The sequence below is a fragment of the Pan paniscus genome, chromosome 1, assembly GCF_029289425.2.
Source record: "Pan paniscus chromosome 1, NHGRI_mPanPan1-v2.0_pri, whole genome shotgun sequence".
NCBI classification, from domain to species: domain Eukaryota; kingdom Metazoa; phylum Chordata; class Mammalia; order Primates; family Hominidae; genus Pan; species Pan paniscus.
In genome coordinates this window covers 210,420,597-210,443,737 of record NC_073249.2, presented here as the reverse complement: position 1 = coordinate 210,443,737, position 23,141 = coordinate 210,420,597, and the positions used below count along the sequence as shown (strand labels likewise).

The 23,141-nt window shown below is 54.0% G+C and overlaps 1 protein-coding gene across 1 annotated transcript in view; it reads right to left on the bottom strand.

Moving 5' to 3' along the window:
• Nucleotides 1–20,204, bottom strand: part of LOC117979657 (rootletin-like) — a 28,277-nt gene extending 8,073 nt beyond the window's left edge. Inside the window, 12 exon segments of the mRNA XM_055097708.2 lie at nt 191–335; nt 1,517–1,699; nt 6,525–6,724; nt 7,487–7,720; nt 8,079–8,162; nt 8,825–8,921; nt 9,690–9,925; nt 12,627; nt 12,975–13,081; nt 13,905–14,070; nt 14,152–14,213; nt 14,297–20,204. Of these exon segments, the coding sequence (XP_054953683.2) occupies nt 191–335; nt 1,517–1,699; nt 6,525–6,724; nt 7,487–7,720; nt 8,079–8,162; nt 8,825–8,921; nt 9,690–9,925; nt 12,627; nt 12,975–13,081; nt 13,905–14,070; nt 14,152–14,213; nt 14,297–14,437 (1,656 nt within the window). The 5' untranslated portion in view covers nt 14,438–20,204.
• Nucleotides 20,205–23,141: the final 2,937 nt, after the last annotated feature.

The window sequence follows — 23,141 nt, the reverse complement described above, 5'->3', positions numbered from 1 at the left end:
ATGGCTGGGACCAGAGGTCCAGAGGTCTGTGGCCTGTGACAAAGATCAGCCTGTATCCAGAAGGAAGGGGTCAGTCTGTGACCAGGCTCAGAGGTCTGCCTGACACTGGGACCAGTCTGTGCCAGAGTGACAAGGCTTGGGGCTGGGGGTCAGAGGTAGGTTTGTGGTTGTGCAGCCAACAGGGACCCACCTTGGTCAGCGCCTCGGCCACCTCGGCCTTCTCGGCCTGCAGCATGTCCCGTTGCAGCGTGACGCGGCTCAGCGCCTCCCTCACCTCCACCAGCTCCTTGGCCAGGACTGAGCACTTCCCTTCCAGCTGCTCCAGTTGTCTATGGCTGCAGGACAGAGGGCAGGTGGGTGACCCATGTCACTTTCCTGCCCCGAACCTCCTACAGCCAGCGAGATGCTTGGCTGTGGACCAGGCCTGAGGCAGGAGTTTGGAGAGAAAGAGCCTGAGCCACAGGGCAACCAAGCCCACTACTGCTTAGCTCCATGACCCTGGGCCTCCGTTTTCACATCTGCAAAATGAGGTAACACCTACCTTGTCACATTGTTTCTTTGTTTTTTTTGAGACAGACTCTCGCTCTGTCGCTCAGGCTGGAGTACAGTGGTGAGATCTCAGCTCACTGCAATCTCCGCCTCCTGGGTTCAAGCCATTCTCCTGCCTCAGCCTCCCGAGTAGCTGGGATTACAGGCATGCACCACCACGCCTGGCTAATTTTTGTAGTTTTAGTAGAGACGGGGTTTCCCCATGTTGACCAGGCTGGTCTCGAACTCCTGACCTCAGGCGATTCGCCTGCCTCGGCCTCCCAAAGTGCTGGGATTACAGGCGTGAGCCACCGTGCCCAGCCTGTTTTAAGGATACAAACTTCACATGTGCTTAAAATAGTGCCTGACACATCTCCCCAAGGGCCTTCAGAAACAAGAATAACATGCTCCACCACAGTCTACTAAACATCATCATCGATCACGTCCCAGAGAGGTAAGCAGCGCAGTGGTGAAGAGGTTAACTCTGAAGGCAGAATGTCTGGGTTAAAATCCTGGCTCTTCTAACTAGCTGTGTGACCTGGGGCAAGTGACATGGCTTCTCTGTGCCTCAGTTTACCATCCACAAAATGAAGATAACAGTTTCTATGTCACAGTTATCATAGGTTAAATGAGAGAACTGAATTGCTTAAAATGGTATCTGGCACTTAGTGAAATTAGTAAGGATATTATTATGATCATAACTTAATTTTAAAAATACTATCGTTAATATTACTACTGTTATTTTAATTATTCTTGTTATTATCATCCAAGTTCTACCTTTTAACTAGTTCTCTGACTCCAGGTAAGTGACTACACCTCCCTGAGCCCCAATTTCCTGCAATGGGTCTGGTTAGAAAACCCGACATCAGAGGGGTCCAGATGGTAGGAGGCCCAGGACCCAGTGGGTGCTCCCTAACCCCCCAGGGCACTGTCAGGGGACCCGAGGCACATTTGAAGGGCCCTGGCAGGGTGGCGAGATGCTGCTCACCTGTGCTCAAGCTCCCGGCGCACCCGCACACCATCCTGCATTGTGTCCTCCTGCTCTTCCCCCAGCCAGTCCCGCTGGCGCCGCAGCTCCTCCCGGGCAGCCTGCAGCTTCTCCTGCTCCTGCCGCAGCTCCTCGGCCTGCTGCTGGGCCACCTGCAGGCTGTGGGCCAGGTTGCTCTTCTCCCTTCAGGACAAGCAGAGGGGATGCTGGGGCTGCTCTCTGCAGGGAAGGTGGCTGGCTGCTCCTCTAGCCATGAGCTACAATCTCCCGTTTTCCAAGGCACCTGCCTCCAGGAAGCCTTCCCTGACCCTGCCTATAGCTGACTCATTTCACTCACACCCTCCAGCAGAAGAACCTGGCTTTCCTTCTCCCCAGCCCATCCACTTGGAGTGGATGGAGGTGCTGGCTTTATCTCCAAGCACCCTACCAGGTAGAAGAGGCCAGGTTAGGCTCCTGGGACACATGGGCAATTGTGCCACCAGCTCTGCTAGGCCACGTGACCAGGAAATGTCCCCTATAACAACCCATGCCCCTCAATTCTGGGAAGCCTGATAGAGCTGAGTCTGCAGATCCCACGGCTTCCTGCTACACAGTCACATGGTGGCCACGGCAGGGGAGGGAGGAGAAGGGAACAACTGGGACCCCAAAGACTTGCCGTGAGCTGCCACGTTCCCCACTGGCAGTAGGTGCGAAAAACCTTCCCGATGTGATTTTCTTTTTTTTTTTTTTTTGAGACGGAGTCTTGCTCTGTCACCCAGGCGTGATCTCGGCTTACTGCATGCTCCGCCTCCTGGGTTCATGCCATTCTCCTGCCTCAGCCTCCTGAGTAGCTGGGACTACAGGCGCCTGCCACCATACCCGGCTAATTTTTTGTATTATTAGTAGAGACGGGTTTTCACCATGTTAGCCGGATGGTCTTGATCTCCTGACCTCGTGATCTGCCCGCCTCGGCCTCCCAAAGTGCTGGGATTACAGGTGTGAGCCACCACGTCCAGCAATTTTTTTTTTTTTTAGACAGAGTCTCACTTTGTCACCCAGGCTTGAGTGCAGTGACACAATCTCAGCTTGCTGCAACCTCCACTTCCAGAGTTCAAGCAATTCTCCTGCCTCAGCCTCCCGAGTAGCTGGGATTACAGGCACCTAGCACCACACCCAGCTAATTTTTGCATTTTTAGTTAGAAGCGGGATTTCACCATATTGGCCAGGCTGGTCTCAAACTCCTGACCTCAAGTGATCTGCCCGCCTCGGTATCCCAAAGTGCTAGGAATACAGGCGTGAGCCTCCACACCCAGCCCTAATTTTTTATTTTTTTTTTATTTTGTACTTTTATTTTTATTTATTTTTTTGACACTCTTGTTGCCCAGGCTGGAGTGCAATAGCGTGATCTCGGTTCACCGCAAACTCTGCCTCCCATGTTCAAGTGATTCTCCTGCCTCAGCCTCCCAAGTAGCTGGGATTACAAGCATGTACCACCATGGACGGCCAATTTTGTATTTTTAGTAGAGACAGGGTTTCTCCATGTTGGTCAGGCTGGTCTCAAACTCCCGAACTCAGGTGGTCCTCCTGCCTTGGCCTCCCAAAGTGCTGGGATTACAGGCGTGAGCCACTATGCCGGGCCAATTTTTAAAATTTTTAGTACAGATGGGGTTTTGCCATGTTGGCCAGGCTGGGCTCAAACTCTTGGCCTCAAGTGATCCACCCGCCTTAGTCTCCCAAAGTGCTGGGATTACAGGCGTGAGCCACTGTGCCCAGTTGACAACGTGCTGTTCAGTAAAACACACTCAGCCTGAATTTTCACTTTTTAAAATTTTAAATTAAATTTTAATAGAGCCAGGCACAGTGGCTTATGCCTGTAATCCCAGCAATTTGGGAGGCTGAGGTGGGAGGAGTGTTTGAAGCTAGGAGTTCAAGACCAGCGTGGGCAACATAGTGAGACCCCCATCTCCACATTTCACAGAATGCAAAATGGGATGTTTGCTGTGAACACAACTACTTAAAAAGACCTTCTCCTTTCCAGGCATGGAAAGCCTGGGTTTACTCTCCCATGGACCTGAATTCCAATTCCCACCCTGCCACCCCAGCCACACATGCTGTATGAGTCTGAGCGAGCCTCTCAAGCTTACAACAAAAGAGTTCTGAATTGCATAAGTTTGACAGGAGGACTAAATGACAGAGTATGTATAAAACACTCGGCCAAGAGCCTGGCGCACAGTAGGTGTGCAGGAAACGTTTGCTATCTCACCGCCAGGCAACACAGTGGGAAGGAAAACCAGTGCCCTACATGAGTTAGGATGGGCAGATGAGGCTGTGAGAAGGCGAGGTCTTTTTATTTCTATTTTTCAAACTTTTCATTAGATGGTTACATTTATGAAGAGAAAAACCAAACAACAAAATATCAAAAACAACCTGGCAGCTAAGTGGATAATTTCTTGTCTTAAAAATCTTCAAGGTGCAAAGAACGGTGGCTCATGCCTGTAATCTAGCACTTTGGGAGGCCGAGGTGGGCGAATCACCTGAGGTCAGGAGTTTGACACCAGCCTAGCCAACATGGTGGAACCCCATCTCTACTAAAAATATAAAAATTAGCCAGGCATGCTGGCAGGCATCTGTAATCCCAGCTACCAGGGAGGCTGAGGCAATTGCTTGAACCTGGGAGGCGGAGGTTGCAGTAAGCCAAGATCGTGCCATGGGCAACAAGACTGCGGAAAAAAAAAAAAAAGTGGATAATTTCTTGTCTTAAAAATCTTCAAGGTGCTGGGTGTGATGGCTCACACCTATAATCCCAGTACTTTGGGAAGCCAAGATAGGTGATCATTTGAGCTCAGGAGTTAGAGATCAGCCTGGGCAACATGGCAAAACCCCATCTCTACAAAAAACAGAAAAATTAGGCAGGCGTGGTGGTGTGTGCCTGTAGTCCCAGCTACTCAGGAGGCTGAGGTGGGAGGATCACTTAAGCCTAGGAGGTGGAGGTTGCAGTGAACTGAGATCGCACCACTGTACTCCAGCCTAGGTGACAGAACGAGACCCTGTCTCAAATTAAAAGAAAAAAACAATCCTCAAGGCTAGGCATGGTGGCTTATGCCTGTAATCTCAGCATTTTGGGAGGCCGAGGCAGGGGAATCGCTTGAGGCCAGGAGTTTGAGACCATCCTGAGCAACACAGCAAGACCCCATCTCTGAAAACAAACAAACAAACAAAAAACTCCAAGAAATACAGTCCAGAATAGCGCTGTCAATAGAACTCTCTGAGATGACAGAAATGTTCTATGGCCATGTGTGGTTGATGAGTGCTTGAAATGTGCCTAGGGCAACTAAAGAACTGAATTTTCTTTTTCTTTTTTCTTTCTTTCTTTTTTTTTTTTTGAGATGGAGTCTCGATCTGTCACCCAGGCAGGAGTACAGTGGCGCAATCTTGGCTCACTGCAAGCTTCACCTCCCAGGTTCACACCATTGTCCCGCCTCAGCCTCCCGAGTAGCTGGAACTACAGGCGCCCGCCACTGCACCCAGCTAATTTTGTTTTTGTATTTTTAGTAGAGACGGGGTTTCACCGTGTTAGCCAGGATGGTCTCGATCTCCTGACCTCGTGATCCGCCCACCTCGGCCTCCCCAAGTGCTGGGATTACAGGTGTGAGCCACCGCATCTTTTTTGTTTGTTTGTTTTTGAGATGGAGTCTCACTACGTCTCCCAGCCTGGAGTGCAGTGGTGTTATCCTTGCTCATTGCAACCTCTGCCTCCGGAGTTCAAGTGATTCTCCCACCTCAGCCTCCCGAGTAGCTGGCATTACAGGAGCATGCCACCATGCCTGGTTAATTTTTGTATTTTTAGTAGAAACCGGGTTTCACCATGTTGGCCAGCCACCTGGCTGTGAGCCACCACACCCAGCCTGAATTTTCACTTTTTCAAATTTTTAATTAAATTTTAATAGAGCCAGGTACAGTGGCTTGTGCCTGTAATCCCAGCAATTTGGGAGGCTGAGGTGGGAGGAGTGTTTGAAGCTAGGAGTTCAAGACCAGCATGGGCAACATAGTGAGACCCCCATCTCTACAAAAAATTTAGAAATGTTGGGGGCTTGTCTAGTATCCTTGGGGCTGAGATCAGAGTTGCCCAGGAACCCAGGGAGGTGAGGGCTCAGAGGGTGATGAGAGCACAGAGGAAGGGAGTGGAAACCTAACTCTCAGGCTTCGGTCCCATATCCTTCCCCAGGCCAGGCCCAGGCCCTGGCCCCCAACTAGGGGCAGTTGGGAAGTAGAGGTTGGAGGACCGCTTGAGTCTGGGAGTTCCACGCTACAGTGAGCTGTGAGGGACCAATTGTGCCCCGGCCTGGGAAACAGAGCAAGAGCGTGACTCAAAATGAAGCAAAACAAAACAAAACTGAATACTAAAAAATAAATGTTGGGCGGGTGCAATGGCTCATGCCTGTAATCCCAGCACTTTGAGAGACGGAGGTGGGTGGATCACGAGGTCAGGAGTTCAAGATCAGCCTGGCCAAGATGGTGAAACCCCGCCTCTACTAAAAATACAAAAAATTAGCTGGGAGTGGTGGTGGGCACCTGTAATCCCAGCTACTCGGGAGGTTGAGGTGAGAAATGCTTAAAACTCGGAGGCGGAGGATGCAGTGAGCTGAAATCGCGTCACTGTACTCCAGCCTGGGTGACAGAGTGAAACTCCGTCTCAAAAAAAAAAAAAAAAAAAAAAAAATTAGCCGGCCGTGGTGGCGGGCGCCTATAGTCCCAGCTACTAGGGAGGCTGAGGCGGGAGAATGGCGTGAACCTGGGAGGCGGAGCTTGCAGTGAGCCCAGATCGCGCCACTGCACTCCACGCTGGATGACACAGCAAGACTCCATCTTAAAAATAAATAAATAAATAAATAAATACCTAAACGTTAATAGGCACATGCAGCTAGTGGCGACCATATTAGTGCAGAGCCACACGCATAAGGCTCCACTGGTGTTATGCCCATCCGCCGACTTATTCTTCAGCACCCCCCAGCTCAGACCTCCCCGGCACCTTCTCAGGAGCTCTTTGGCGCTCCGCAGCCGCTGCACCTCGCGCTGGGCGTCCTCCTGGGCCTGCATGGTGCTGTCGGTCTTGTCCCGCAGGCGCTGCCTCTGTTCCTCTAGGGCCCGCCGCTCACTCTCGCTGTCGCTAAGCTGCTTCCGCAGGGTGCCCAGCAGGTCCTGGCTTGCCTCATAGCGCCCACGCATGTCCTGGGGCGCGGGGATCACAGAGTCTAGGGGGGTCCTTTGAGGCCTCCAGAGCCACCTACTCTCTTCTGGTTCCAGGGATACACACTAGCCTACGCTAGGCGGGGTCTAGGGCCTGGACCTGGCCTGGGGCAGGATAGGGCCCTAGGCGTGAGAGCCAGGCTTCCGCTCCCCTCCTATGTGCCCTCACCACCCTCTGAGCCCTCACCTCCCTGGGGTCCCGGACAACTCCTATCAAAGCCCCCCGGATGCCAGACAAACCCCCAGGCACACTCGTCTCCTGGGTTCTGATCCCACCCCCCAGGGCTCCCAGGCTCCTCCCCCTTGCATCCTGGTTCCACTCTCAGACTCCTCCCTACCCTGGCTCCGCCCCTAGTTCCCAAGCTCTCATCCTAGGCTGTGATTTCCCTTGCTAGACCTTTTCCCAGGGTCCTGGCTCTGTATGACCAGGGACCTGTCTCCCTCTCTACCAGGACCCTAACACTGCCGCAGCCTCCTCCCTCCACCGGCTGCCCAAGCGCCCACCCCCAGCTGCCCAAGCACCCCCACTTCTGGGCTGGCTTCACCGCAGAGCTCTCGGCCACCTCCTTCGGGATCCTGACACCCTCAGACACTTTCTCAGAGCTCTGGCTGCACCCCAAGGCGCTCGGACTCCTCCCCCGGACCCTGGCCCCGGACCTGCCCCCGCCCCGCCCCCACCCGGAGGGCGCCAGACGCTCTCTCCAGGCCTCTGGCTGAGCCCAGAACGTCCAAGCCCCTTCCTACCTGGACCTGCAGCTCGTGCTTGTGCAGGGCGGAGTGGATCCGGGCGAGCGTGGAGGAGTCTGAGCAGGCCGGGGAGGGGCCTCGGCGGGGTGAACGGCCTCGGCCGGGCGAAGAGCGCCACGGTGGGGACGGGGTCCGCTGGCCCGAGAGCCCCCGCAGGTTGCCGAGGGAGTCATCCGCGGTGCGCTCGGAGCCGCTCAGCTGGACGCCGCTCTCAGTGTCCGACAGGACGGACTGAGGGTAGGGGAGGCAGGCAGAAGAAGGCCTCAGAGTTAGGAACCGCAGTGTTAGCTGGCAAAGTCGTCCAGGCGAGGCTGGGGGCCGCCTCATCCCAAATGCTCCCTCTTACAAGAAGCCTTCCTGATTTCACCTCCTCCACTAGCTCAGTCCTCAGCTCACAGGTGGCCTCCAAAAGGGCCGTGCCTCCCCTCTGAGACTGGGGGCTCCCCAGGGCCGGGGGTGCTGAGCAGCTACAGCCTGGGTCCCAGGTCCCCACCCATTTGCAGTTCAGTCCCAGGCCACCGAAAGGCGTGGCAGGGGAGCCCGGGACTGCCTGGCAGTGCCCTGTCTTCCCACCTCTTTGGGCTCACACCTGTGCCAGGTCCCTTAGGCTCTGCTGTAGCCCCTCTCCGTCCTCTGTCTCCAGGGCCGCCTGCTCCTGTAGCCGCAGGGATTCCTGGAGTGTAGTTAGGGAGACAAAGGGTGGTCGGGGTTCTGTCTTATCTGAAACCTCCCCTTCCCCTCCCTTCCTGGTCCACCACTGACCAGGTGGCCTCTGAAGCTATGTCCATAGGCCAGACATCTGGTAGACCCCACAGCAGGTCCGAGGCCCTCAATGAACAGACCAGGCGCAGAGAACAGCTGTGTCCTGCCCCAGGTCACACAGTCGATTGGAGGAGAGCCAGACCTAGAACCCAGGCCAGGCCCCACACAGAGGGGTGACCAAACCAGGCTGTACCCTGGGGGAGTGAGTGTCCCACTAGTGGCGATGGGCAGCTGGGATTCCAGAGGCAGCATCTGGACCTGGAGAGCGCGGATGGGAGTTCAAGTCCCAACTCTCCGGCTTACTGGCTCTGAGACTGGACAAGCATTTCCCCTCTTGGGCCTCAGTTTCCCCATCTGTGTCATGAGGATTATGCTACAGGGCTGCTGGGAGGAAGAAATGGGATGGAGGAGGTGAATGTTCTTACCACAAAGCCTGCACACCTGTGTGGGCTGAACCTGAGTGTGAGTGGGATGCTGGGGGTGGCCCAGGCAGCCCAGCCCTAAGCCTGTGTCCATGGATCTGGCCGGTACCCCATCCCACCCTGCCACATCTCACGAGCAGCTGCAGTTCACCAGGGCCTCAAGCTTCTCGATGAGGTCCTTGTCGACCTGATCCTTCTCCAGATTCTGCTTCTGAAGACGCTTCACTGCCAGGCCCAGCTCTGTCACTCTGGAGTTGGGGGAGCAACAGAGATGAATACGGGACCACCCCAGCCTCTCAAATCCACTAGCTCTGTGTCCACCATGCTTCTCCAAACCCGAGGCAGGGACCCTAACATCCACCTCCCTGGCTGTGTGACCTTAAACAAGTTGCGGCTCCTCTCCAGACCTCACACTTCTCATCTGTGAAATGGGAATGAGGTTCCCACCAGCTTTATCTCATGGGAAAGCACTGGAGGACTTGTCCAGGTGGCAGGAGAAAGGGGCACAAGTTGTTTTTTTGTGGTTTTCTTTTGAGACAGAGTTTCGCTGTGTCATCCAGGCCGGAATACAGTGATGTGATCTTGGCTGACTGCAACCTCCACATCCTGGGTTCAAGCGATTCTCCTGTCTCAGCCTCCCTCGTAGCTGGGATTAGAGGCACACACCACCACACCCGGCTAAGTTTTGTATTTTTAGTAGAGACAGGGTTTCGCCTGTTGGGCAGGCTGGTCTTGAGCTCCTGACCTCAGGTAATGCCCCACCTTGGCCTCCCAAAGTGCTGGGATTACAGGTGTGAGCCACCACACCTGGCCACAAGTTCTGTCATAGGAGGCTAAGCTGTTTATGATACACACTGGGCAAGTGCCTTGGAAACTCAGTTGGGTGCCTAGGAAGACTGGCTGAGCTCACAGAGGAAGGCCCTGCCCCTAGTGAACAGATGCTCCCTTCTCCCCAACTCTCCAGTTTTACCTTCTGCAAGGACGCCTGCCCCGTGCGGCACCCACCAGGGACCCGCCTGGCACTGAGGTCAGCCTTGTCCAGGTCACTTTGCATCTGCTGCTGGGCCAGGTCCTTCTAGTGGAGCACCTTGTCCCGCAGCTGCTCCTCCAGCTGGGCCTGCAGCAGGGCCTGCTTCTCCAGGGCTGCCTCGGCCCGGCTCTCTGCCAGCCACAGGCCCGTGCTCAGTCCCAGGCCCGCCTCCTGGACAGCTTGTGATGTCCGGGCCAGCTCCCCTCCCAGCTGCAGCAGGTCCTTTGGGAGAGAGCACAGGATGGGGATGGGATGGGGCTCGCTCCCAACTACAAATTAAAACTACGCTGAGGCCAGGCGTGGTGGCTCACACCTATAATCCCAGCATTTTGGGAGGCCGAGGCGGGCAGATCACCTGAGGTCAGGCATTCGAGACCAGCCTGGGCAACATGGTGAAACCCCGTCTCTACTAAAAATACAAAAAATTAGCCAGGTGTGGTGGCGCACTCCTGTAGTCCCAGCTACTTGGGTGGCTGAGGTGGGAGGATCACTTGAGCCTGGGAGGTCAAGCCTAAGTGAGTTGTGATTATGCCACTGCACTCCAGCCTGGGCAACAGAGAGAGACTGTCTCAAAAAAAAAAAAGAAAAAAAAAGTATTTTAAGTCCATAATACAGGTTAAATCCTTTCCTTTCCTTTCCTGAATGAACTGTACCACTGGTTATCTAATAGTAAGGAGAGAAAGTGCCTCATTATAGAATTCTAATTAATACACACAGGAGTGACTAAATGAGAAGCTCACAGTTTTGCAGCCTCTGATGAGTGGGTTGGATCTTGAAAAGAGAGACAGCTGGCATAGGGGCATCCTGCTGGAAGAACACATTCTACTTATGGAGTCTTGATCAAACAAAAAAGCAAGCAGAAGAACCTGAATCTGACCTAGCTTTAGATCCAACATCCAATTTACAGGAAATACATGGGATAAAGAAACATGTTAAATGACACCATAAGGATGCAACCAGCAAAATCCAGACCATGAGAATCTCCAAGGACAATTGGCCCAGTTTCCTGAACAAGTAAGTTAAAAGGGACTTCAAAGACAAAGCATGGGCCGGGCACAGTGGCTCACTCTTGTAATCCCAGCACTTTGGGAGACCAAGGTAGGTGGATCACCTGAGGTCAAGAACAGCCTGGCCAACATGGTGAAGCCCCCATCTCTACTAAAAACACAAAAGTTAGCTGGGCGTGGTGGCACACTCCTGTAATCCCAGCTACTCAGAAGGCTGAAGCCATAGAATTGCTGAACCCAGGAGGGAGAGGTTGTAGTGAGCCAAGATCCTGCCACTGCACTCCAGCCTGGGCAACAAAGCGAGACTCCATCTCGAAAAAAAAAAAAAAAAAGACAAAGCAACCATTCACATTTTGTGAATGTCTGTGGATCCAGATTCAAACAAATTGTAAAGAAAAAACTAAAGCAAGACTATCTGTGACTTTTTTTTTGAGACAGAGTTTCACTCCGTCACCCAGGCTGGAGTGCAGTGGTGTGACGTCGACTCACTGAAACCTCCGCCTCCTGGGTTCAAGCGAGTCTGGTACCTCAGCCTCCCCAGTAGCTGGGATTACAGGCATGTGTCACCACACCTGGATAATTTTTGTATTTTTAGTAGAGATGGGGGTGTCACCATGTTGGCCAGGCTGGTCTCGAACTCCTGACCTCAGATGATCCACCTGCCTTGGCCTCCCGAAGTACTGGGATTATAGGTGTGAGCACCTGGCCTATCTGTGACATTTATGAGACATAGGGAAAATTTAGACACTGGCTATTCGATGATATTAAGAAAAGATTATTAAACCAGTTGTGGTTGCTGTAATCCCACACTTTGCCTGTAATCCCAGCACTTTGGGAGGTCAAGGCAGGGGGATCACTTGGGCTCAGGAGTTCAAGACCAGCCTGGGCAACAAAGTGAGACCTCGACTCTACAAGAAATAAAAAAATCAGCAAGCCTGGTGGCATGCACCTGTGGTCCCAACTGCACAGGATCTGAAGTAGGAGGATTGCTTCAGACCAGGAGGCCGAGGCTGTAGTGAGCCATAAAGAAAAGAAAAGATTACTAACTAAAATGTTTTTAACGCACTAAATGAAATACCTTGGCCTCCTGCCTTGGGGCTCTCTCCGCAGCCTCCCCGACACTACTGTTGAGCTGACTGCTCACACCAATCAGACACCCCTGCTCAAAGATAAGGCAGGCCCAAGCTCCCCCGCTGAGGCAGGCTCTCCTTTCCCTGTACCAGCTCTTCCTTGCAACCCCCTGGCTGTCATGGGCTCCCACCACCATGCCTTTGCTCATGCCTTGCTCCTGCTTGGAGCGCCTGCTGCTCTGCTTCAACCCTACCCATCCCTTGACGCTCTGAGCAAATTCCATCTCCACAAATTGGTTTTTCTGACCTCCCCACCCCTCCCATCCTTCTGAGCCTCCAGGACATTCCCTCTGTCCCACGTACATATCACTGACCACTCGCTTCCTCAGTCTAGAATTTTGGGGATCTACATCTTTTCATCACAAGAGGCTGTGAGGTCCTTGGTAGCAAAGCTGAATATTCTAGTGGATTAAAATCAGGAACTTCAGCCTGGCATGGTGGCTCAGCTATAATCCCACGGTGGCCTATAATCCCAGCACTTTGGGAGGCTAAGGCTCCGCCTGAGCTCAGGAGTTCGAGACCAGCCTGGGCAACATGGTGAAACCCCGTCTCTACTAAACTACAAAAAAAGTTAGCCAGTCGTGGCAGCATGTGCCTGTTATCCCAGCAACTTGGGAGGCTGAGGCAGGAGAATTGATTGAACCAAGGAGGTGGAGGTTGCAGTGATCCAAGATCGTGCCACTGCACTCCAGTCTGGTGACAGAATGAGACTCCATCTCAAAATAAATAAATAAATAAATAAATAAATAAATAAATAAATAAATAAATAAATCAGGAACTTCAAACTCTGACTCAGCCACTTATGTACTACTGTGCGACCTCAGGAAGATCACTCAACCTCTCTGTACCTCAATGTCCTCATCTATAAAATGGGAATGAACACAGTTCCTACCTCACAGGGAAGCTATGAATATTAGTTGAAATGAAATATACAAAGAGCCTAGCCCAGAGTAAACATCTAATAAATGCTGACTGCCACGACTGTGGTAATGGTTATTACAAGTTGCCTCTGTGTCCTCACCGGCCCTTGTGCACAGCAGGTGCATTGAGTTGAACTGAAATTCAACTGAGTTGAGTTGGATGTAAAGAGCAGGGCTGGCTCTCAGCTGCTGCCCATCCCTGGCCAGGCCTCACCTCTCGGTGAACATCTTCACCTCGCTGACCAGCCGCCGGAACCCCACCACCTGCCTCCATAGCAGGAGCAGGTGACTGTGCTCCTTGCTGAAGTAGGCATTGAAAGACTGGAGGGAAGACATGCCGAGGGAAGGGTTGGTGTGAGAGCGGGTTTACTCCCTCCCACTGCTTCCCTCATCTCCGACCATCCCGGGAGGCACTGTCATTCAGGGATTGGGTCTTCCTGTGGGCCTGTGCACAGAGTTGTGTCGCAGCAGCCACGCTCAGCCTCCCAAGCCTCATGGCTCCCTCCTGCACAGGGACCTGGGTTTCAAGTCCCCTTTTGGCTGCAAGAGGCAGCAAGGAAGGGCAAAAATGCAAGTGACCTAGCTTTGCGTCCCAGCTGCCAGTTGCATGACTGTGGGCAGGTTACTTAATCTCTATTTATTTATTTTGAGACAGAGTCTTGCTCTGTTGCCCAGGATGGAGTGCAGTGGCATGATCTCTCAGCCTCCCAAATAGCTAGGATGACAGGCGTGCACCATCACGCCCAGCTAATTTTTGTATTTTTAGTAGAGACGGGGTTTCACCATGTTGGCCAGACTGGTCTTGAACTCCTGACCTCAAGTGATCCGCCTGCCTCAGCCTCCCAAAGTGCTGGGATTACAGGCGTGAGCCACTGCGACCGGCCTTAACCTGTCTTTAAAATCAGGAGGATGATAGCACTTACCACATGCAGTTATCACCAGGAATAAAGGTCAATGCACACCGTGCACATGGTACATGCTACACACTGATAAAGACCAGCTATTGTGATGATGGCTATTTACTTCTGCTAACAGGCTCCCTTGGACAGTGCTCCCTCTCCCTCTCCAGGCTTCTGAGTCCTCCCTCCTCTGCAGTGCCCCTTCCCCTTGGGTCAAGCTGGCCTCCCTGCACCCCCCTGCCCACCTCCTCCTCGAACCTCCATGCCGCCTCCCGCTGCTCCAGCTCCTTGCGGCTGCATGTCCAGTCGTTGGTCACCTTTCGTATGTCCTCACTCAGAGCCTGGTTGGCCGAGCCTGCCTGGTCCAGATGTTCTCGGAGCATGGCATTCACCTGGGCCAGGCTGGCACTCCTGAATAGGGCAAAGGGGATCACTAGGCGCTTGCCGAGGGGGCCATGCTGCCAGCCCTGGCTCTCCCTGTTGTGCCCCCACCTCTGCGGCTCCTCCTCCAGCCGGATGAGGGCACTCTGCAGGTCTTGGCTGTGCTCTGTGTCCTGGGTGGGAGAGAGGTTAAAGCATCAGGCAGGGCAGGTGAAGGGCAGGGGCAGGCCTGCCCCTGCCCCACCCTGGCACCCACCCTTAGCCGCTGCTGCTCCAGCTCTCCGGATCTCTCCAGCAGCTGCTGCTCCAGCTCCGAGCACCTCTTCTTGTACTGGAGAATGTGGGGATGGGGAGCTGATGGTGACCCCCATGGGTGGGGGCAGGGCAAAACGAACATGTGGGAGGGCAGGAGCAGGAGTGGGTGGCCCTGACCTTGCCCTGCAGCCGCTGCACACAAGCTGGGCCTGCCGCTGCTGGCCCTCCAGGTAGGCCTGCAGCTTGCGCCGGTAGGAGGGCTGCTCCTCCTGTAGCTGCCTCTGCAACTCCAGGCTCTGGGATGGGGGCTGAGGAGGGAGGGGATGGAAAAGGACAGGAGAGGAGGGAAGCAGAGGTGGGGAGCCAAAGGAAGAGGAAGGATGAAGAGAGGGGAGGAGAAGGGAGAGAAAGGGAGGGAGGAGAGAGAAGAGGGAATGGGGGGAGGAAAGGAGGGAGGAGAGAGAAGAGGGAATGGGGAGAGAAAGGGAGGGAGGAGAGAGAAGAGGGAATGGGGGGAGGAAAGGAGGGGAGGCAGCTGGAGGTCAGGACCTCACACACTCTTCACCCTCCGCAGGTTGTTGGGTCCTAGAGCCCTCCAAGCCCAGGGGGTGGGGTCAGTAGCCACGCAGTGCGAAAGGCCAGAGTCCTAAGTATTTGGGATCATCTTTGCTGGCCCAGAACGGGGGTCACATGGTTAGCAAAGAATGAGAGGATTTACGTTTTCCCACAACAGGTGTAGGGCAAAGAATGCAGGCTGTGAGATCACCCAGGCCAGGCTTGGCACTTAGTTGGGCAAGAGCGGTCCAGCCTGGACTGATGAGCATTTATGCAACACCTGCGGCATTCCTAGGTCTGACCTAGACACAGAGCCTCGAACTACAAATGCCCTAGCCTTGCCCTTCAGGCACTTATTGGGAAGCTTCTGGCCCCTTCACACCCACCCCAGCCCCCACTAGCTGGGTGCACCAGGGACAGTGACTCTGCCTCTCTCTGAGACTCAGGGTCCTCTTACGTAAGATGTGATAATATTGGTACTCACCTCACAGAGCTGTCCGGGGATGAAACAGAATATCGTGTGTGCATACCCAGCACATGACACGGTGCCGGGGGAACACACGGTCAACACTCAAGAAATACTCATTTCCTTCATTTGAAAATGCAAAAGGCACAGTCCCTGCCAGGCATGGGCACTCACACCTGTAATCTCAGCATTTTGGGAGGCCAAGGCAGGCGGATCACCTGAGGTCAGGAGTTCGAGACCAGCCTGATCAATATGGCGAAACCCCATCTCCACCAAAAATACAAAAATTAGCTGGGTGTGGTGGCACATGCCTGTAATCCCAGCTACTTGGGAGGCTGAGGCAGGAGAATCAATTGAACCTGGGAGGCGGAGGTTGCAGTGAGCTGAGATCATGCCATTGCACTCCAGCCTGGGCAACAAGAGCGAAACTTTGTCTCAAAAAAAAAAAAAAAGAAAAAAAAAAAGGCACAGTCCCTATATCCCAGGGCCCTGAGACCCAGAGGTCACCCACAACCTCCCATTGTTCTTTCCCTGGGGCAAGGAGGCTATGTGCTCTAGTGCTTAGGCGCACAGCTCTGGAGTCAGTATCAGGTCTGAGGTTGCATCTGAGACCCAGCTCTGTCACTTGCAACTATGGTCTTCAAGACAGTAAGACCTTGAACAGGTTACCTCCCTGAGCCTCAGTTTTCTCATCTCTAAAAGGAGACTAGACCAGGACAGGCGCAGTGGCTCAAGCCTGTAATTCCAGCACTTTGGGAGGCTGAGGCGGGCAGATCACTTGAGGTCAGGAGTTCGAGACCAGCCTGGCCAACATAGTGAAACCCCATCTCTACTGAAAATACAAAAATTAGTCTGTAATCCCAGCACTTTGGGAGGCCAAAGTGGGCAGATCACGAGGTCAAGAGATTGAGACCATCCTGGTCAACATGGTGAAACCCCGTCTCTACTAAAAATACAAAAATTAGCTGGGCATGTTGGTGCATGTCTGTAGTCCCAGCTACTTGTGAGGCTGAGTCAGGAGAATCGCTTGAACCTTGAAGCTGACTGTGGCATTAAAGACATCAGTTAGCTTGTCTGTTGTTCCCAGAATACCAGCCCGGTAGTGGGAGGGCCTACCTTGTTCACCTCCCTATCACTCGCATTTTGAGTGTCACCAACCCATGCCCACAGTTCCCTGGAAGATGGCTATGGTTACCGAGCAGAGGCACGGAGGAAGCCCCAAGAGGCCACATTGCAGTGAGCCGAGATCACACCACTGCACTCCAGCCTGGCAACAGAGTAAGACTCTGTCTCAAAAAATAAATAAATAAATAAATAAATAAATAAATTAGCTGGGGCGTGGTGGCATGTGCATATAATCCCAGCTACTCAGGAGGCTGAGGCAGGGGAATCACTTGAACCCAGGAAGAGGAGGTTGCAGTGAGCCAAGATTGTGCCACAGCACTCCAGCCTGGGTGACAGAGCAAGACTCTGTCTCAATAAAATAAAATAAAATAAAATAAAATGATACTAGACTGGGTGTGGTGGTTCAGGTCTGTAACCCCAGCACTTTGGGAGGCCAAAATGGGAGAATCGCTTGAGCCCAGGAGTTTGAGACCAGCCTGGGCAACATAGCGAGACTCTGTCCTACCAAAAACAACAAAAAAATGCGACTGATAGTACCTACCACACCTGGCAGGTGGTGAGCTATTAGCCAATGGTGGCCGCTGTTCCTATTGTCATTAGCATCACGTGTCTGGCCTCCTGCCCTTAGAGTTGTAAGCCCTGAAAAAGGACAGGAATTGCTCACTCAAGGAGCTCGGCTTTTAAGACGCAAGTCTCCTGAAGTTCCCAGCCAAATAAAGCTCCTTCCTTCTTTAACCTGGTGTCTGAGGAGTTTTGCCTGCGGCTCGTCCTGCTACACTGCTATGCCTCAGCCCTTGACCTCTGGGTGCCCGCTGCTCCATGCTGTGCCCCAAAGGGGGCATATTCACATTATCTCATTAAATCCTTACTTCAACCCATTTCCAGATGAGAAAACTGAGGCTCAGAGAGATTGGGCTCTCACCTATTCAAGGCGACATGCTTCAGGGAAGTGGTGAGCCCAAAGCTCATTCCACTTAGACCAGCAGCCTCCCAATGAGTGACTGAAGGGCAAGGCCGAGGCATTTGTGCTTTGAGGCTCTACTTCTGTATCCAGGTCAGACCCAGAATGCCACAGTGCTGTATAAATGCTCATCAGTCCAGGCTGGACCGCTCATGCCCAACTAAGGAACCTGCCCTGCAAATGGAAAACCAAGAAACAGGGCCAAAAAGATAAATGTTGCCAAGTTGCAATGGCAAGCAAGCCAGATTTGGGCAAAACCAAACCAGCCACTGGCCAGGTGCGGTGGCTCATGCCTGTAATCCCAACACTGGGAGGCCAAGGCAGATGGATCGCTTGAGGTCAGGAATTCTAGACCAGCCTGGCCAATGTGGTGAAACCCCGTCTCTACTAAAAATACAGAAATTAGCTGGGCATGGTGGTGGGTGCCTGTAGTCCCAACTACTCGGGAAGCTGAGGCACAAGAATCACTTGAAACTGGGAGGTAGAGGTTTCGGTGAGCTGAGATTGCACCACTGCACTCCAGCCTGGGTGACAGAGAGAGACTCTGTCTCAAAAAAAAAAAAAAAAAAAAAGAAAACTAATCCAGCCAGCAGCATAGAGCTGCCACTACAAACCCCAGGGACACCCACTCTTCTATCTCTAGGCAGCCTCCAAAAATCCCCTCTACAGGCTGCACACCTGCCCACCAGAGCAGGGGGGAAGCCACAAATACCCCTGGACCAGCATGTCCAGCCCTGCATGCCCAGCTCAGCAGAGGGGGCCCCAGATGTCCTTGAGGGACCGAACTGAATTATTCTGTGCCTTCTCCTGACCATAGTCCTAAGGGTTGGGGGAAGGAGACAGGATGTCAGCCCCTGGCACCAGGTGACACCCACCCTTGGCTCCATCCCCAAAGTTCTCCCCCAGAGTCCTGCTGGGTTCTGTGGGTCCCAGGAAGTCATATCTGAACCCCGTGTATGTGTCCACTGCTTCCACCCAATTCTCCAAAAAAAAAAAAAAAAAAAAAAAAAGACTGAATTCCTCTTAGAAATCTGGATGCTAACAGCTTCAGCATCTGGCCACCTGGACTCCAATCTTGGCTCACCAGCCCCTCACCAGCTGTGTGACCCTGCACCAGTGTCTTCACTTCTCTGAGCCTCAGTTTCCTCATCTGCAAAATGGGATAATAATGGTGCCTGTTTCTAGCATGAGCATTAAATAAAATACTCTGTGCTAAGCTATATGCCTGGATATGGTGTGGCAGAAACTGCAATGTGCTCACCACAAAGCATTTCCGATTCCTCTTAGGAATATGGCTAAAAGCCATTTCCCAGACTCCCTTGCAGTCAGATATGGCCATGTGGTCAAGTTCTGGTCCACAGAATTAAGACAGAAAGACAGCGTGCCACTTTAGGCTTGGTCCATAAAATTATTTCTCTCCTTCCTGGTCCATCAGCTAGAAGGAAATAACTCCAAGGTCCTAGGGGATGCCGCAACCACAAGACAGAAGGGATCTCGGTCCCTGGGTCGCCACATAGAAAGCCACCTGCCAAACACCCAACAGGACTTTTCATGAATGAGAAATAAACTTCTATTGCGCTAAGCCTCTGAGCATTCAGGGTTTCACTATCACATTAGCTAGTGTTACCTTAATTACTACCTGCAGTTCAACAGCGGGTAAGTGTTGGCTATTACTACTGTTATCATTACTATCATGAGTATTATTGGCTCTTTCTAGTCCCCAAGCTAGAACACTGTGCCTTGTTCTAGATGCTGAGACATTATTTGGTGACCAAATACAGAGGAGACACCCTATGTACCCTTCCCTCCCCACTACCACCCTCCAAACTTGCCTTTTGCCAGGGCTAGCGGCAGGAACTAGCCAAAAAGCCCCTCAAAGATTACTCGTTTCAAACATAGCAGCTGCTCTTATCCGCTTACCCCTTCGTTATCCTCCTGCTGCTGACTAGAAATTATGACAAAAATATTGAACCAACCACGAGCCAGGCCCTGTGCCCAAAACGTTACATCTGTCCCTTACCTGCTTTAACACTCCTGGCACCACCCTACTCACTTTACAGATGACAGCGTGGAGTCTCAGCGAAGTTAAATAATTGGCTCCAATGCACCCAGCCACAAAGAGCTCAAGTCACAGCCGCGACCTAGGTGTGCCTGATTCCAAAGGGTTTTTATTTTTTGTTTGTTTGTTTTGTTTTGTTTTGTTTTTGAGATGGAGTCTCACTCTGTCACCCAGTCTGGAGTGCAATGGCACAATCTCGGCTCACTGCAACCTCCGCCTCCTGGGCTCAAGCAATTCTCCTACCTCAGCCTCCTGAGTAGCTGGGATTACAGGTATGCGCCACCGCGCCCAGCTAATTTTTGTATTTTTAGTAGAGACAGGGTTTCACCTTGTTGGCCAGGCTGGTCTCAAACTCCTGACCTCAAGTGATCTACCCGCCTCGGCCTCTCAAAGTGCTGGGATTATAGGCATGAGCCACTGCGCCCAGCCCAGAGTTTTAAATAATAACAGCAAGCCGGGTGCAGTGACTCACACCTGTGGTCCCAACACTTTGGGAGGCTGAGGTAGGAGGATTGCTTGAGCCCAGGAGTTTTGAGACCAGCCCTGGCAACATAGTGAGACTCCATCTCTACCAAAAAAAAATACAAAAAATTGGCCTGGCATGGTGGCATGCACCTTCTGTAGGCCCAGTTCCTTGACAGGCTGAGGCAGGAGGATTGCTTGAGCCTGGAAGGTTGAGGCTGCAATGAGCCGTGGTTGTGTCACTGCACTCTAGCCTGGGTGATAGAGCAAGACCCTGTCTCAAATAAACAAAACCAGTAACAGCAATGACTTCCATCCTGCAGCGCCTGCTGTGTACCTGGCACCACCCCAGGACGCCAATGTGTATTATATAAGCCACTGCCTGGACTGCTGAGATGGCTCCCCGAGGGTGTCTATGCTTCCTGCTCATCCCCTCACCCACTCAAGTTTCACACAGTAAAGGTCATACCCCTCCCCTACCCAAGGCCCTCTACTAGCCCTTACCACACCTAAAATGAAGTTCAAAGTCCTTCCATGGCCTACAGGGCCCACCAGATCTGGTCCCACTCCACTTCTCCCACCTCATCTCCTTTTTTTTTCTCTTTCTTTTCTTTTTTTTTTTTTTTTTGAGGCAGAGTCTTGCTCTGTTGCCCACGCTGGAGCTAGAGTGCAGTAATGCACGATCTCGGCTCACTGCAACCTCCGCCTCCTGGGTTCAAGCAATTCTCCTACCTCAGCCTCCCGAGTAGCTGGGATTATAGGCATGAACCACCATGCCCAGCTAATTTTTGCATTTTTAGTAGAGATGAGGTTTCACTGTATTGGCCAGGCTGGTCTTAAACTCCTGACCTCAAGTGATCCACCCACCTTGGCCTCCCAAAGTGCTGGGATTACAGGTGTGAGCCACCACACCCGGCTGCTCATGGCCTTCTTGATTCCTCAAACACCAGGCATGCACCCACCTCTGGGCCTTTGCACTGCCACTTTCTCTGCCTGGGACGCTCTTCCCTCTTCCTTTGCACAGCTGACTCCCGCTTGTCGGCCAGATTTTTGCTCAAAAGTATCACCTTCTGAGGGACCTACCCCCACTCTCAGCTAAAGAGGTCCCTCCAGTGGCTGTTCCGTTTTCTCCAACATGTATGTTGTCTGTCTCCTCCTTTTTTTTTTCTTTGAGACAGGGTCTTGCTCTGTTGTCCAGGCTGGAGTGCAGTGGCAAAATCATGGCTCACTGCAGCCTTGACCTCCTGGGCTTAAGGGAGACCCAGGAGTGGGGGCCTTTGGGAGGCCACCTCAGCCTCCTGAGTAGCTGGGACCACAGGTGCATGCCACCATGCCTGGCTAATTTTTTACTTGTTGTAGAGATGAGATGTTGCCCAGGCTAGTCTCCAACTCCTGGGCTCAAGCCGTCCTCCCACCTCAGCCTCCCAAAGTGCCAGGTTGGCTTAGTTCACTGCCACTTCCACAGTGCATGGGCTAAGGCCAAAGCTCCATGAAGAGCTGCTGAATGAATTAATGAATGCTAAGAGCCAAGGACACCAGCGAACACATATCCAGCATCTGCCGCATCCCAGAAGTTCAGGGTGAAAACCAGGGAGTGACCCCCACAGGGGCCACCTAGGTGGAAAGGGGGCCTCCCCTCCTAGGGCTGAAAGACTAGGGAGAGGAGAGTTAAGTCAGGGAAATGTGCGCGGGTGGGGAGCCTCCGAGATCCAGGGGTTGACTCCTGGAGTCGTGCCTGAACCTCGCTGTCCTCTGCTCCCGCCACAAGATCTGTTTATTAAGCACCTGCTGTGAGCCCAGCGAAAGAAAACAGAAATCTCTGTTTTCTGGCGTAAACAGACAGATGGCACCCTGAAGGCCCCCTCCCCAGGGTCCCCATTCCCTAGTCAATCGTCTTCCCAAGGGAGCTGTGACCTGGTCACCAGAGGGGCAGACATCCGCCCCAGCACGGTCGTGGTCGTCAGGCTTAAGTCTGTGTGAAAATCAGGAGGGAGCTCGTTCAAAATGCCCACTCCAGGGACGCTGCCGGGCACAGGGGCCTGAGGCCCCATGGTGAGAGGCGCAAGGGGTGCAGGGCCCCATCCCCGCACTGCATCCGGCGGCCCTGCCTCCGTGGCCAGCCCAACCGCGCGCTCTGGGCCTCAGTTTACCCATCCGCACAATGGAGATGCTTCCGACTCGGCAGGGTTGCAATGAAGACGAAACCGCGTCCCACACTAGGAGGGCAGTGCAAGGCGGGGCCCGCACGCAGGAGCTGCAGAGGGCATCTGCGAGGGGTAGCAGCCGTCGCGAGGGCCTCCCACGGCCGCCAGCGAAGCGAGGGGACCCCGACCGGCGGAGGGACGGCTGCGCCCTGCAGGCCGCTGCGCCCAGGCAGGCCTCTGCCCCCGGGCAGGCCTCGGCCTCCTGTCGCGCCCCCGGCCCGCGACAATCCGGGCAGGATGGGCGGCAGGACGCGGAGGGGCATCTGCGGAGCCCGTCAGGAACGCTCTCTTGGCTTCCGGTGCCGGGCAGCGGCCGGCGCGGCGCCCACAGCGCCCCTAGCCCCGGGACATGGCTCCAGCCCGCCCCCAGGCGAGCGGCCTCCTTCGCCCGGAGCGCGTCCGTCCAGCCCCCGCGCACGCGCGCACCCCGGGCCTCCTACCTTCGCGCGCCTTCTCCGCAGCCGCTGCCGCCGAGGCCGAGGGGCCGCACCGGGTGCGGCGGGGCGGGACGTCCCTTCCACTAGGCGGGGAGAACCGGGGGCGGAGCCTGCGCCGCGCGAGAGAGGCGCAGGCCGGGGCGGGGGCGAGGCCGGGGCCGGGGCGGGGGCGGGGCCGGGGCCGAGGCGGGGGCGGGGCCGGGGCCGAGGCGGGGGCGGGGCCGGGCGTCAGGGGCCGCGGGTCTGCGGCGCTTACAGGGGCCACCCTGGGCGGAAACGCCTGGTGAGCCCTCCCGCTTGCAGCCTCGCACCGCCCGGCAAGCCAGGCTCCTCCTGCACGCACGAAGGAGGATTCCACAGGAACGAACCACGACCCCCAAGGTTTCGCAGTTGCAAGACCGCAGCCTAGGATCGAAACCCCGACCCGGCTGCAGAGTCCCCCTGCGGTTTGGCCGGGCCTCAAAGGCCTGAAACTCCTGACCCATCGCCCAGCCAGACCGAGGGGACGTTTCATGCCAGCCCTGTCACAGCCCCCAGCGACGATCCCGAAGCTTCGGTGATTTGACCGGTCAGAGAG